Source organism: Xiphophorus couchianus, chromosome 2, assembly GCF_001444195.1.
Source record: "Xiphophorus couchianus chromosome 2, X_couchianus-1.0, whole genome shotgun sequence".
In the NCBI taxonomy this organism is placed as follows: domain Eukaryota; kingdom Metazoa; phylum Chordata; class Actinopteri; order Cyprinodontiformes; family Poeciliidae; genus Xiphophorus; species Xiphophorus couchianus.
The window spans coordinates 29,128,001-29,143,796 of record NC_040229.1 but is presented as its reverse complement, the minus strand read 5'-3'; the positions used below and the strand labels follow the sequence as shown (position 1 = coordinate 29,143,796).

The following is a 15,796-nucleotide window of genomic DNA, read 5'->3' as shown; positions in this document are numbered from 1 at the left end:
TGCATGCACTTACACTGCACTCACTCTCAACACACCATACCCATAGTGAAACATGGCGGTCCGGCGGTGGACCGTGACTTTCAACTCCACTATATTTCTTGGAAGCTTGTCATTACTCGTACCTTTTGGCTCAACGTGGTTTTGTAGTCCGCCGTTGATGGTTTTCTTTACTCAAATGCAATTGGCCACACGCTATGCTCCTCACCAGACTGGGAGCTTAATCACAGTCGCCGCTCACACCTGGGATTTGTAATTACATCATCCTCGTTAAGTGTGGCGAGCAAAGCTCCCGCTTCCATTCACACAAAACTCGGCAATGGGGCCGGTTAGAGAAACTCAAGCGGAGAAACCAGCGGCCACATCTTAGTTCAATGTTTGATGTTTTTAAGTTTCTGTGTTAAATACGGTATTGTAGTTACCATTACTTATAGTTGTGAGGAGAAAAAAATCTGGTTCTTTTTTGTTTTTTTTGAGGGGTGGGACGTTTTAAGTAATAATAACACACAGAAAATGGTGTCAAGTTTAAACAGGTGGTGTAGACATCTTGTGTCAGAGTGATTCTACATGTCAGTGCATCATTAGGTGGTTTCAGTAAATGGTGAGTGGTTCTGCACTCACAAAACAGCACAAACATAATTTGTACTTCTGAATACTGAAGTATTTCCAAAGGGTAAGTACTTAAGCACTTAAACTGGAGTAAACCTTTGAGTGAGCAACTTTTACTTGTAATTGAGAAAGATTTGGCCACGAGTATCAATATTTTCACTCAAATACTAGAGTCAAGAACTTTTTCCATCACTGGGAATGACAGTGTTGTGCAGTGAAGATGTTTTCTTCTTATTAACAATAAAACTATTCACATAACTCGCTGTCAGACATTTCTTATCATTTTCCCTGTCCTCAGCAAAGCAGGGGATTCTTTTCTTATTATTATCTGCAACAAAATTGTGCACATAATTCACAGTGACACATTTATCTCTCGAATATGAACTTTAAAGAATCAAATGAAAACGTTAGTCAAATGCTTTCAAACAGCGTGTTCTCAAGTTTTGTTTAGATAGCCATTAAAGCTACAAAATTACTGGAGCTTACTTGCATGCCTCATGTGTGACACACCAAAACCCAAAAAGACCTCAGCAGCTCATCAGCAAGTCCATGCTTTGCTCCATTTACAACATTTTAGAAGACTTTATTAAAGACGCTCGATTCAAAGTGCAGACAAAGCAAGTTTTTCTTCCGCTGCCATTTTTCATTCAGGCTATTTTATGCCTCCAAGCTATGGCTTTGAAAGGTTGCTTGTGTTGCTGCGGAAAGGTTGTGGTAAAGATAATGGTGCGTGTTATGTCATCTCAGCTGCTCTGGCCCACAGCTGCTAAAAACTGAATACCCAAGAAAAGAACATATCCGTGGCCTTTAGGCTACTGTTCACCAGTGATGTCACCAGTCACTGTCCAGCAACAACCCACGAGCCACTGAAGAGATCAGTGACAATGACTCTCTGTTAATTGACCTTAAAATATCAAGCCACATGTGTTGGCCTTACCGAGCTGGACTGCACACGCATCCCACTTGCTCTCCACCGTGGTCAGCGCTGTGTTTGGATAGCCTGACCTAACCGTCCGTCTGCGTAGCAGCGAAAAGGTTGTAAACGCAAGATCTTACCCCAGAGAGGCATGAGCGCTCCGCTTGAACGTAGCTGGTCCGGTTGCTTTGCCTGGAAGTTTAAAAGGATTGTTAAGTCAGCCTCAGTGAACGATTATCAGAACTGAAATGTGTCGGTTTCCTAACGGGGAAAGTGATTTAAGACTAAGAATAAAACTTAATGGAGGCGGTAGAGGCAGCGACTAGTTGGTTGTCAGAACACAAAGTGATGAAAATTATTACTGACCTTTAGGCCTGTCACGATAACAAATTTTACTGAATGATAAATTGTCCCAGAAGTTATTGCGATAAACAATAATATTGTTGCTTTGAGACCATTTTCAAGCAATACAATGGTAAAGGCAGAATAATGCAAGAACACATTCTCAAAGATGAATAAACTTTACTTTGAATATTTAACACTGCAACTGGAAGACATTTTAAATATCCAAAATAAACAACAGAGGAAAACAAATAAATGAATTATGAGTCACATTTTTTCATGTCCTTCAAATAAAAGGACTAGTTAACACCAGATTGAAGAATCTTATCATCCAGTTTTTGGTAGAAAGAGGAAAACGATAAATTATGCAAATAAAAATGATTGAATTTGTTTTCATTTATCATGCGATTAATTGATTTATTGTGACAGGCCTTTTGACCATCTGACTTGTGTGACTGTTTGATCTCCAAAATCTGAAGGACTTCTATATCAATAACGTTTTGATAAAAGCTAATTTTATTTCACTGTGTATTTTAGGAGAAAATTAATGAGAGTAAAACACTTGTTAACATGTAGGGCGAGGCAATAAATCAACAACAATACATATTGTAATGGATACATAACCACTATCAATTGAAAATACGTCCACTGGTATGTTCAATAATTTCACTGAACTCTGACCCAGAACCGCACAGCATTCTGGGGGATGTAGGCAGAGCAAAGGCTTTAGCAGCTCAACCTTTCACGGCCAGCTAAGCAAGGTCGGTGCCATAAACTAACTCACTCATTGGTTACCTAGCAACAACAAAAAGTCAAGGTCACATCAGTGGTTTGGCAGGATTTCAGATATTTATGTCAAAAATCAAAAATGATTGATATCGACTGATATGACACGCTTATATTGTGATTATCGCTCAGCCCTGGTAGACCACACTTTATTGTGGATGTTCCTTTCCAGTACTGGTTGAACCTCTTTTGCCTTCAGAACTGCCTTTATTAAAGGTGCTAAGCTAAACATTCAGCAAGTCATCTTCGCCAACTCTACAAATAAATTAACTGAGTTGCTGTCGTGTGATTGGCTCACCTACCATTTGTGTGAATGACGAATTGAACTGTGGTACCTAATAAAGTAGCAGCCGTCAGTGAAAGACGCTGAACGCATTTCACTGCAGTGACGTTAAAGTAAACCATTCAAGCACTTCTCCACTTGGCTCCCGTGGACGCGCCGTCGCGCCGTAGCCAATGTGTCATTAAACAATACTGCGGCGAAGTCAGTACATGCTTTTCATTTGTTTCTGGTGTGAAACCCATTCATTTTAGATTTTCCCATCCAATGTCTCGCCGAGTTGTAGAAACCAAGAAACCCTGAAATTGTACTGTTTACATGTAAGCCTTCAATACTGCAGACCTTGTGGCTATAAAGGATGACAAATGCCTACTGGCATTTGTGAGGTTGTCTCAGCTACTCACAGGCATTTATTTGATTTTCTTTTTTCTGCAAAGCGAGCAGATGGATTGTACAGCTGTTTGGTGGTGGCTGTTAGGACCAGTGGAGTCACCTTTGAACCTGGTGGTTGATATCTCCTTGAACGGGAGGTGGACCGCAAACTTCTTCAGGACTTTAACTGTAAACGTCTCCTCTGACGGACCAGGCCCGAGATTCATTTTTAATTTAAATTTTTAAGTTTTCATGGTCTCCACGGGTTTATTATTTATAAGGCCCCTGTTGTGTGCTAGCTAATCAAAGTGAACCTGTTGTGCGTGGCCTTTTGACTTTTCATCTGGATGAAATGTTCAGGACGGGAGTGCGGTTGTGGTTTCGCCTCAGGTTCGCTTTGAGCGCAATGAGGCCCAGCTGTTAGCTGATGCTTTCCCCTCATTGAAGGCGGCGCTCTGCTTTTGATGGGGAAAGCTTACGGAAACACCGAATCACCAAGTCAGGATTCGACAAAAGGCTCCCAAAAGGTCACGCACAATGACTTAAGCATCAAAATCTTTCACGCTGAACGTTGCAAACGACCAAACACTTTTCACAATCAAAGCAAAAATGCTCAATGCACAAACCAATGCCATATTGTTCCAATGCCACTTGACATTGCAATAACTGTGATCGCCGTTTATGCGTTGTGCTACGCCCTACAGCAAACAAAATTCAAACAGTTTTGGGGTTTAAAAGTCTTTTAATTTCCCACCACAGCCTCAGAAGAAATCTGGAGCCGTTAAGGGGCATTATAACAGACTTTTTGTTCATAGGCGAACACTTATTACGCTAATTAGACCACAAAACAAATTTACAATACACTAATAGGCCTCAGACACATTCCACATATTGCTGTGTTTAGAAATCCTTAAGAAACATTAGTGTGGATATAATGTTTCCCTGTATTTTGCTAAGTGTTTTCTTATGTGGTTAGATTGTTTAGGATGTTTTCATAGAAACACTCGGCAGGAGTTTTGCAGGAAAATCTTGTTGACCCTGATTAACAAGTGCTCTGCCCTCATTAAGCATCAGCCAAATTTACCCTCCGCATCATTTAAAACATTTGAATCGATTCAACAAATAAATACTGAACTTTGGAACTTCGCTAATAATTTGCTTCTGTCAACTCACGGTTGTGCAGCATCTCCACTGGCTTCAGTCGGAAAACGACCTCCAGACTTAAAATGCTACCTTCCCCTGACGGTCGTTTTCAGCTGGTGCTTACACAGACCTGAGACCTTTTGGATCACGTCAAGGATTTGGAAACAATAAAACCTCGGGCACGTGCCTCTCCTGTCAATTTTCGCCATGCAACGGCGTTCCAAAACACCAAAACAAGGGAGGTAACGCCGGTACGAGGGGGCCCCAGCTCCCGCTCTTCCTTACGCCTATCGCCACAATCACCTCAATTTTCTTGCTTGCCCTCAGATCAAACTCGGAGAAGGATGAGAAAGTGAAATAAAATGAAGGAGAGGGAGAGAGAGAGGAGAAGAAAACAGATCCAGTGCCGCAAGTTTATCCTTCCTTGAGTTTAAGAAGGATTCCTGGAGGAATGCCTTCATGGCTGGATTGCGTGACTGCTCCTTTCCATCAAACACATGGGATTCATTTACCCTTGTGGGCCACAGGGATGGTGCCACAAACACCAGGCCCCCGCAGGAAGGGAAGAGAGAGAAGGCGAGGGGGAAAAGGCAGAATGAGTGGGTGGGGGATCCATCGATTTACAATGCCAGTGTCCCAAAGGACGTCGTGGCTGGCACGTTACGGATCATCGTTCCCCTTGTTGTGGATGACAACCAAATGTGTTTCGCTTCTAGTTTCAAAGTGTCACAGAGAGGAGCCTCGTAATTCTGATGAATGTAGGCAAGCGATCGCTCGTCATTTTTTATCCACGCCGAGTTAAGCTATGGAATCATTCATCTAACAGTCTGAGTGATTTACCGACTCTGAATAAATGAAACAGAAATGACAGGAGGAGAAAGAAATAGGGTGTTGTAAGGTGCAGTACAAGAACATGTGAGTGGTTGTGTTCAAACAGACCAAAGCTGAAATGTCACCAACCCCGTGAAGGGAAAGGCCTGCTGACAGCCTGCATAAATACTGACACCAGCCCCCCACGTCCCGTAATCGCATGTTCACTTAAAAACAGCACCCAGTGAATTCCCAGGAAATTCAGTAATGCTCTGTAACACTGTGTTTATTCTGTCATCTATTTTACTTTTGACTTTAATTCATCTCTGATTTGTGAGGTTTTGTCATAACTATTTCTTAAAGATCATTAGGGACTCACTTTATTTCTTAGCTCATCTAAAAGAAGCAGAGTACACAATAGACTTGAAATTAATGTGATAAGTAAAACATTGATTTTTTTTTGGCTTTTAAATCTTATAAATCACTAGGTTCCAAGTGAACTGGCTAACAATTTACAGTCCTACATCTACTTAGTTTTACAAGGGGTATTATTCAAAAGCGTCTCTTAGACCCCATCTCAAAATGTAATACATCCGCAAATCTTTTTGGTCATTTAGGCCATGTGTCCACACAGATCCAGCATTTTGGGAAACCAGAAACGAGAACTTTATTTTTTTCGGTTTTTAAACTATGCTGCACTTTTTTTATTGTGATATACACAAATCAAATATACAGATCCTTTAGAAAACAGGTCCTAGAGTGGAAACATTTCAAAATACTGGTTTTATTTTTCAGCGTGTAAATGCAGCCTGTCATTTGGACCCCACGAGCTTTTTACCATGTGCGGTCCGGCGGGGTCGTACTGACCCCGTGTGCGCTATTATGAGGTATTTTTTTTTATGACAATCTTACAGGACAAACACCCACTTCCCCATTGTCTGACCGTGACATCTGCTGTACACTTCCTGAGTGTTGTGCTAATAATAAGGGGTGGGTTAAGCAATTTTTTGTATGACTTATACAACAAGAAAGTCCTACTAGGCCAGCAAAAACAAGAAACACACTCCATGTTTTGGCTTCCTATGTATGTGCTGGTCTCTCTGTTGGAATAATGCTGTTGGCTGGAGTGAAGAGCACTCACCTCCAAATTGAGCATACAGACTTGATCCTGGTAGATTGAAATTGATTGTATCCTATATATTGTGTTGTTCAAATACAAAATGTATCTATGATTCTGCCAAAGAGAAGTCCTGGCATCCTATACAGAGGCTCCTACAATACGATCTTGCATTAGTCAAGTCATGACACATGAAAAGAAATAAAAACCTCAAACCTTCAGTGCTTTGGTGTAATCAATTCAAATTAGTAGTTAACAAAAGTGTTTTTATTCCACAATTTCTTCTGATTCCTCTGTATGAGATTCGCACACACAATCGTATGTTCAGAAGTTCGCTGTGCTCCGTACAGATAAACCTCTCACCTTTAACTTCTCGCCCTTCTAATAATGTGAATAAAGTTTTGATATTATCTTTTCTACAGAAAGGCTGAAACTGATGGTTGAGGTACAGAAACTTTCAATGATTACAGAACGATTATCCGTATCGGTAGGAAACATCTGTGTGCCAATATGATACAAACAGCAGCAACTGGAGGATGTTCCTACAAACATTAGATCATTTCAGGCTGATTTATTTCTAACAACTAGATTAAATTGACAGTTTCTCTAAGCTAATGCAATAACTGAGATAATTTTGGCAAACAGAGAACACATTGACTCAATGCAGTTTCAAAACAAGTGTTTCAAGACACTGCAAAGAGAATATCCGCTTTTAGTATTTTGGTACTTTGTTTATTGTTTGTTTGTTTTTGTACACAACAGGCTTTATGTATTTTTATTTTTTATTTTAAGTCAACCAGCTAAACTGATTGGTGGGGCAGATTGTTCCAACAACACAAAGGCTTTTTGAATTGACTGTTCTCCAGGAACCTTTTCCTGACCTCTTGTTTTACCTTCCCTTATCACGGTTTAACACAGCAATAAATCCATACGTTGGCCTTTTCCCTCCCTCTTTTATACAAATGATTTGGTCCCACACATGAACCGAAGCATACGCGGTTTCACATATGCAACAAAATAAAATAAATTACCTTGTTAATGGTCAGGACATTAAAATACCTATTTGGGTTAGGGAAAAATGCACGACTCTGTATTAAATACCATCCTAGTAGCCAGGAAATAAGGCATGTCGGCACGCGTTCAGAAACCAGTGTGATGCTCACGAGTAGAACATACGAGTTGCACATATTTCTGGTTCCCAGAAACGTAAAACGGAGACCTATTTCTCAGGAGGCTGGGCCGTGTAATCCACATTTTAGTTGACAGTGCTGACCTGGAACCAACCTTGCTCACTTGTTGGTGAAGGACCCCGAACTATTTGTCAAAGCCGTGTTGCCTAAAGGCACCGGTCTCTGTTTGACATAACGCCTGTGCCACAAGAAAACATGCCTATCAAAACTGCAAGTAACTCTAAATTATGTGCAGTTGGATTTGGACATCTGATGTCGTGGTAGTTTGCTGGTTAATATATCTTGCACTGATAGAGTTCGACCTACCATAAAACTGAAGAATCCATTGGTATGGATGACAGGGATTGACACTTGAATATACATTGAGGGTATATTCTGACTGGTGACACACACAACAACCTTGCAATGCATCATGTGGTTTCTAGGAATGTGCAATAAGTCAACTGTTTCTACATCATTTTCAAAAAGTGGTTAAATATTTGTCTTCCCTCCAAAAAGAACCTTTATAAAGTCCTTAACACGTCTTGGAGTAAGATTTAATTTTTGATTTGACCTAATTAGTTAGAAAGTGGCTTAAATACAACATAGAAAAAGGGACACACTGTGTAAAAGTACTTAATCGTCCAACTTTGAAGTTTACGGCATTCTCTAAAAAGCAAACACTTAAAAGTTGCACCGAGTGAGATTCACAGTCACTTTTAACTTCAATTAATGACCAAATACCTGAGGCATAACGGCCTAAGATTGCATGACTGTGTTAAAAAAAACACACTGTTGCCATTGGCATGATAAATGTTTTTGTTCCCATAGGTGTTGTTCGCCTTGTAAAGCCTCTGATTGGTCCAAGGGAAACGGTACTGAAACTGTCCATGCGCAACCTGACAACCCAGGGTGAATCTGGCCAGAGCATCATCAATGTTCACGTCTTTGTGTCAGAGTTCTGGTTCTGAGAAGAACATAGAAGATTTTACAACACATATAACAACATCCACTCTTAACACTGTACATGTTGTTGTACGCTGAAGGCATAACTCGGCGTCAAAGGGGTTTAATTGTATGTTTTGACAATGTCAATACTTCTGACTGTCGTTGAGATTAATGGCCGCTGCTTGCTTCTGATGAAAGCTCTGTTATTTTGTGGATGACAAATTCAAAATAAAGTGCAGCATCGCTGAAAGATCTTACACTATGTTGTCGGTATAAACACATGTCAGAGATACAGATATGCCGTTTGTTTGAAGTGCATGCATGTGAAGAACTGATCTAATAATAATCATTTTCTTACACTTCAACACTTTTTTTTTTTTTTTTCTTCGTCTTGCTAAATGTATTTTTGTATTTAAGCATTTTCTACAGAATAAACACTATTTTATTTACAGTACTTTTTGAATTTTATTCCATTATCACTTAAGGAAGATTTGTTATATTTGTTTCTTTCTGACAAATTTGAGTGTTTCAGGTTTTCTGGTTTTTAATAAAACACTGCTGGCCTGTCTCCAAACAGAGAATGAACTTTAAGACCATAAAGATCTTTTTAATCATAGTTTTTCACAGGTTATATTTTCCCACTTCAACTTAAGTTCAGTTCTGCTTCATTATCTCGTTTGATAATGTTTATAGATCTTAGGCAGCTACTTTCTTTAAAATTTAAACAAAGAATTTTCAACATTTTGAGCAGTATTCTGCAAATAATTATTATACAAAGGTGCAAAATTATCTCTTTCAAGACAGAAATCCGTAACTCCCCATAATGGATGCCGTCGTAGAAGGCATAAAGACGCCTAAACTGTGGCGCTATCATTCTTTCTTCTCAAAATCCACAGCTTTATAAGCTACAGTGTTGTTAGCATAAAGTGTTCCAGATAAAGAGGATAGTAGATCCTTCTGAAAATATTTCAATAGCTGAAAAAACACGAGAGTGTCCTATTTATTAAGTGTTTCAACCAAGCTAGAGACGTTAGCATTCAAAGCCATGCTACGCAGTTAGTTGAAAAGATGGTACAGTTTTACAAATAAACGTGGCTATTACAAATGCCAGATGGTCTTCAAATATGGCTGCCATCTTGTTTCTCAGTTTTGTTAGTTTTCTGAACTGGATTTAATAAGTTTGACCAAAGGGATTCATCTAGAGAGCTGGCTGCTAATTTTGTTTGTTGACGACTTAGTACTGCTAACTTATGTTCATGTCTAATTCCATTCCATAGGCAAAGCCCTCTTAATTATTGTTATCCTTGTTAATCTTTCATGCTGCCAATGTAATTTTATAGATTCATAAAAACGCAAGCTAATTTAAAGTTACTTTTCTCAGAGGTTGTGTTTTTATTTAGCTACTAGCCCACAAAAATGTTTTCTCTCAGTGCACACATTTTTAAAGAGCAGGTTGTCAACCATGTTGTCTTGATTTTGAGTCAACATTTGGTGGGATAGTGCGTTGTCTACACCAGGTGCATTGCCACGAGAGCCAAAATTGGTAAGTTGAAAGTACTCACAGGCCACAATCGATTTTTTTTTAAATTACAAATGTTCAACAATAAACTAAGCATGCAAATGTTATTAAAATAAAGTATTTTCACCCAAAGGAAAAAAGATTGTAAATCACTAACAGGTTTTTGCTTAAGTTTTTGGGTTGAATGTCAGGGTTTCCCCCAGAAAACTAGCTAAGCCTGGTGTTAGTAGTGCTAGAGCAGTCATTTATCTAGTGGCCCGCCATGTTTTTGAGTTAAAATGTTTAGATTTTTTTAAGTTGACAGGAAATGTTGAATGTATCACTAGATAATTATGTGTTATTGGAAGACATTATTAACAATACCTATAAACACCAACTATATAGTCTTAAAAAAGGCACACATTAAAAATAACAAACTAAAATAAACAATTCGTAGCCTGGTGGGGGCCCAAGTAAAGCCTGGTGGCCCGCCAGTCTTATAATACACTAGGGGAAAGCCTGAATGCTTTCTGTTTTTTATGTTTTGTCTAGTTTGAGCAAGAAGAACCAGATATGTTTCAATCTTTCTTCAGAATCATATATTTTATCAAGTTTAATGAATGCATGCACACAAATCCATTTTTAAGTAAAGGTTAAGGAATATGCAATCAAATGGGCAGTGTGAAAATGTTCCAGGCAACATTATTGGTATGCGAAAGTAGAGCAAGAGTAGGAATAACCAGTTTTTCTGTCGTTAGCAGCAATACGATCAAGGTATCCACTGTTTAGATCTTTTGTGTTTTACCGTTAAATCATGGTATTTTTACAAAGTTTAATATGGCACCAGAATCCTGTCGTGTAGAACAATAGGAGGAATACCCAGAAAAAACACGTGCATGCACATGGAGACCATGCAAACTCCAGAAAGGTCGTGGCCTTTGGATTTGAAGACCTTCTTGCTGTAATGGCAACAGGCCTAAAAACTGCATGTGGCGGACCACAATCACAAAACCATAATTCCTTTTTGGAAAAGGCCCTGACCACACTCATGACAGCCAACCTAATTTTGAAAGTTCAGACATGTCAATATTAGCGAACAAACAGAGATATATGAATCAAGCTAACTTGACCGTTTGACTTTTGTCCGTGGTGCTCAGTGGAATTTTGGTTTCCATGGTGACATCTAGAAAACGCTGCGTTTGTGTTTGCGCCCGACGATATCTGTCAAGAGACGGATAAGATATTATGTTGGTCCTCTGAATGCCCTCGGGCGATTTGGTGAGCGGGGACATTTCTGTTAAGATTTTCAAAAAGAAAGAAGGCCAGGTTTCGTTAAGTATTTATAGGAGCGGCAGTAAAAATGAGACCTCAGGCATGGCTGGTGAACCAGATCGTTTCTTTCCATAAGCCATGATGAGATGAGACGGTAAATGAGCTGGGAACATGTTAGTAATGGCCTGACTACTGCAATCATCGCTGTGGACGGGCATGGTCAAAGCTCCAGATGCTTCAAAGACAAATAAGGAGAGAACTAATACATCATCATCTCAATACACGCACTGTGATGGATTATAGACCCTCACAGTAAGGGGGATAACCTCTTTTCAGAAAAAACACAGGGCAGCAGTTCAAACCAGTGGTTGGCATGAAAAGAGAGAAGAAAAAAAAAGTTGTGTTCTTCGGTGTTTGCATGTTTATCTTAACTCCTGCACCCAAAAGCCTAAATATCAATAAATACTGGATGCCTTAGATGGTCGCATTCTTTTTAAGAGAGCAAAAAAATAATCAATTTAGCTATGCATCATAAGAGCAAGAAGAAAGAAAACGATAATTATGGTGAGCTTAATACCACAAAGGAGTAAATTAAGCACATAGTTGTTTAATCATGACAGACTTGTTACATCTGTACACAAACATAAAGAAAAATAATGAAAGACTATTAGTAGTTCATTTTTAACCACTATGTCATTCACATTTAAAGAAATTCTTTCAGTTTGAGGTTTAAAATAAGGCTTACGCTGGATCTTTTTTTGTTTTTTTTTTATTTGCTTGAATGTACAGTTAAAGCAAATCCGCAGGAACCCAGAGGAGAAACGTAGAGAGCTAAATATGAACAATAAAAAGTCACACAGTCAGACTGTGTGGGAGGACATTACCCAGTTTAAAAAAAAAAAAAAAAAAAAAAGGTCCTTCTGGCTCCAGAGTCAGAAAGACTGGGGCAGCGGTCCCCGAGCAGCGTTAGTAAACCATGTACATGTGTGGGGACAAATGAGCAAATGTCTTCTGCCAGATTCTCCATCCAATAAGCCAAGACGGAGCCGCGCGCGCGCTGCAGGCCTGGGCTATGACTAAACCGAGTGGGCTTCCTGCGTCGACGTGACGGCGAGGGAAGCTGACCCGTGAGTCTCACTTTGTTTGTTTGCTCTCTCGGCTGCGGCGTAATGGCGGTCAGGCCTCTCGGTACGAGCGGTCGCGGCGGTGTCTGGGTCGCGGCGGACGGAGTCCTGGGGGGCTGACGGCAGGCTGGCCCCGGGGCTTTTGGAGCGGCTGAGCCCAGACAGAGCCCGGAGGACCTCGGGGAGGCACGTGCTCGGCCGACTCCTACACTCACCCACTCCTCCTTTTTTCCTGGCGTTCATCGCTGGCTCCCACCGCAACACATGTTATAGGATATAAGTGAGTTCTTATAATACGTTTGGGAATATTTATTTTTTTTCCTCCATTTCACAAACCGCTGCTCCTCATTGCCTTATGCAGTTTCTGTCCAATGGGCACCGGCAGCTCACTCTGGTTTTGCTCTTTTCTCGTCGTGATTAAGAGCATTTCATGCTCATTAGGACAAAAAGGGATTATTTTAACCTTAGAGCTGAATTACAAATTGTTTACGAATCACAAATGGACCAAAAGGCATAAACTTTCTTTATTGATATGTTGTGACACATAGAAATGTCCAGTGATGTTTTAAAAAGTCCAATAGATGGCAGACACATGCAGCACAAAACCACAGGGCTAGAGGAGCTTCAACAATAGTCTCTGAATCATGCCCAGCCTGTGTTACAAAGGCAGTCACAAGTCAATATTTTTACCTCAGAGGGGAAAATCATCCCTTTACTGCTGCAGCAGTTATGTTTTGCAGTAACATCTAAGCTTCCTGAAACAAATGCAAGTCATTTTTACGTAAATTCTCCATGGAGCTGATTCCTGACTTCAGCCTTGTTAAGTGTTGGATTGCACTCAAACAAAGCAAGAAGCTGATGTGAGCGCCGCAGACCAGTCAGCTGAGACCTTCGCCCGAAATAGCTTCCTGAATGAGTGGTTCCGCTACTGTGTATTTCATTGTCCTCCTTGTAATATAAAACTGATATTATTGGCTACTTAAATCAATTAGGTCTGCTGAAGTTTAGTGAGATGGACAGCCCGCCAATTAGAAAAGCACTTCAACCGTGACCTAGAGGAAAACACAACGAGTACAAGTGTGCCCTTCCATAACTTACGGAATGCAACGATTTAACAACCGCTACTGAACTTAAACAGCGGCCAAGGTATATAGTGGATCAATCACATCAGGGAATATAGACTAAGGCTCCTCTCATGAAAATTCATTGTGGAGTCTCTCTCTGTTGTTCCAAGCAGCCCTGAAACACGCTGTGACGTTCGCGCCGCTTACGTGGATGAGTATCACGGCCATGGAAAGGAAAGAAGTCTGACCACGTCTAACCACAGTGCGATGGCCGCCTAAAATAGTCTCAACCTCACGGACATCTTTCCTCATAGAACCGATGACAACGTTGTGACCTCTTGGTAAGTGGTTCATCTGTAAGGTTGTGTTTTTCAGACGATCACGTCAAATCAAGTACAAGACGACAAGTAATCCGGTATAATTGCATTACCACATGCATCCAGTCATCAAAATAAGGCTGCTCTGGTGGGATTTCTCCTCTAAAGAGTAGCTAGAAGAGAACCTCATCCTCCTTCAGCTATGAATTGACGAGAAAGAAAAGAAATAACACCGTATTTACTGTTAAAGAAAGTTCTAGGACTAACAATAGCTGCGTTTCCATTGATCTTGTAGCTGCACTAAATGGAATTATGAAAATAAATATGTCATGTTAAAGGAAACACTGTGATTTTGAAAAAACTTTCGCTTTTCAATAAAAAATGTGTGCATTTTGCAAAACTCAATGGAAACAGCCCTGGATTTGTCTAGCTCTCTACCTCACAGTATTTTCAGATCCTCATGTTCATTTACCTCAGTCCTCTGTGCTTCCCTGTTGTCTCCATTTGTCTCCTGGTTTGATGTTATTTTGGATTTATTTTTGTTGCTACCTTGGATTTTGTATTTTTTGTAAGTGCCCATCGTCATTTCTACCATTCTACATTAAATCATCAAAGAACTCAGCTGCTGCCTCCGCTTTTCTGCATTTGGGGCCTTCACCAACCAACATCGTGACAGTTAATCTCTATATATGCGAGCATTATTACTGAGCAAGTATGGTAATGCAAAATTATCACACTGCAAAGTAAAAAAAAAACCAAATTTTTCCCCATCTCACTTTTTTATTTTCATCTGTTTAAGTGAGAATTATCAAGTAGAATGTGTGGCGAGGCTACAGACATGGGAAATTCAAATCCCATCGTCCGTTCCTTTCCCTTAAATCTTCTCCTACTCTGCCCCCGTCCTGTCAGACAATTTTCAAATAAAGGCCTCTTGTGCTGAAACAATTCTTCAAAAAAGGACAACTATAACATGCTACTTTTCAATAAACAGGTGAGAAAGGGAGGCATGTCATAAGTTTTTGACCTTTAGCTCTTTACTGGCTAGTCAGGTGCCAGAGGAATGCTTGAATGCACGTGAAGTGGGGAATTTGCATCTTTTAAACAGATGCATTTTTTTCTGGACTACTGATTGAAGAAAGTGTCTTCTAAAAACTGGCAGTAAGTTTGAGCCCATCTTTAACAATGCCAGCCCATACCGATAGCGCACCTGCTAGCATCTGACTCAAAGTGGATCTCTGCGCCTGTTCCTGACCCACCCATGGGCCCATCCACCTGGTGTTCATTCTTGTTTCATCCATAAAACCTTTGAAAAATCTGTCTTTCAGTTGTTCTTGGCCCATTGTAGACGCATCAGTTATCATCCTTCCTACCTTGACCAAGTCTCTAGAGTTCTGAACATCTTGTACCTTTAGGTGTGTCGCACTTATGATAGAACTGGTGGCTTCACGCTTGATTCTCCTCAAATCCTTGACAATCAATGTGTGTGTGTTTTTTCCCCCCCACAGATGTTTCATATGACTCTGACTATTTGCAAAAAAATGCTTGACGATTCTGTGATCACGCCCTGATAACTTAATTTCAAGAGTGCTGCATCCATCGGACAGACTTTTTGTTATTTTTGACTTTTCAGAGTTCAAGTTTGTCCAGTTTGGAGTTAGAAAACATGCCTAAATATTATATTATGGTCAAAATACTCTCTTGTCTAATAATTGTGCTCAGTGTTGATATCCTCTGGATGTTATTTCCATAGTCAGCCACGTCACGTTTCTTCATGTTTTTTTTTTTTACTCTTATTCCGACAAGAACTAAACAGATAAACTTGTCTCTATTCCTACATATACTGGTAGAGCACTTAGAAAGCCAAATCGGTTCTGAGACAGCATATCCTATTAGTATGATGATGCTTTACATCTATCACCCGGCCACGACTTGTTGTGCGGTGAGGCTAAAGCAGATGTTTCAGGGTACAGACGAGCTTAGAGCAAAAACTGCAGTGAAGCCAGAAGGGAGAAGACTCTGGAAGCCACTGAGT

At 40.1% G+C, this 15,796-nt stretch overlaps 1 protein-coding gene across 2 annotated transcripts in view; it reads left to right on the top strand.

The window, feature by feature from the left end:
• The window catches only part of fbln1 (fibulin 1), a 43,949-nt gene extending 35,006 nt beyond the window's left edge, over window positions 1-8,943 (top strand). For both annotated transcript variants that reach the window (XM_028032635.1, XM_028032637.1), the window contains one exon: window positions 8,373-8,943. In XM_028032635.1, coding sequence (XP_027888436.1) covers window positions 8,373-8,512 — 140 coding nt within the window. In that variant the 3' untranslated portion in view covers window positions 8,513-8,943. The remainder of the gene's footprint in view (window positions 1-8,372) is intronic.
• Window positions 8,944-15,796: the final 6,853 nt, after the last annotated feature.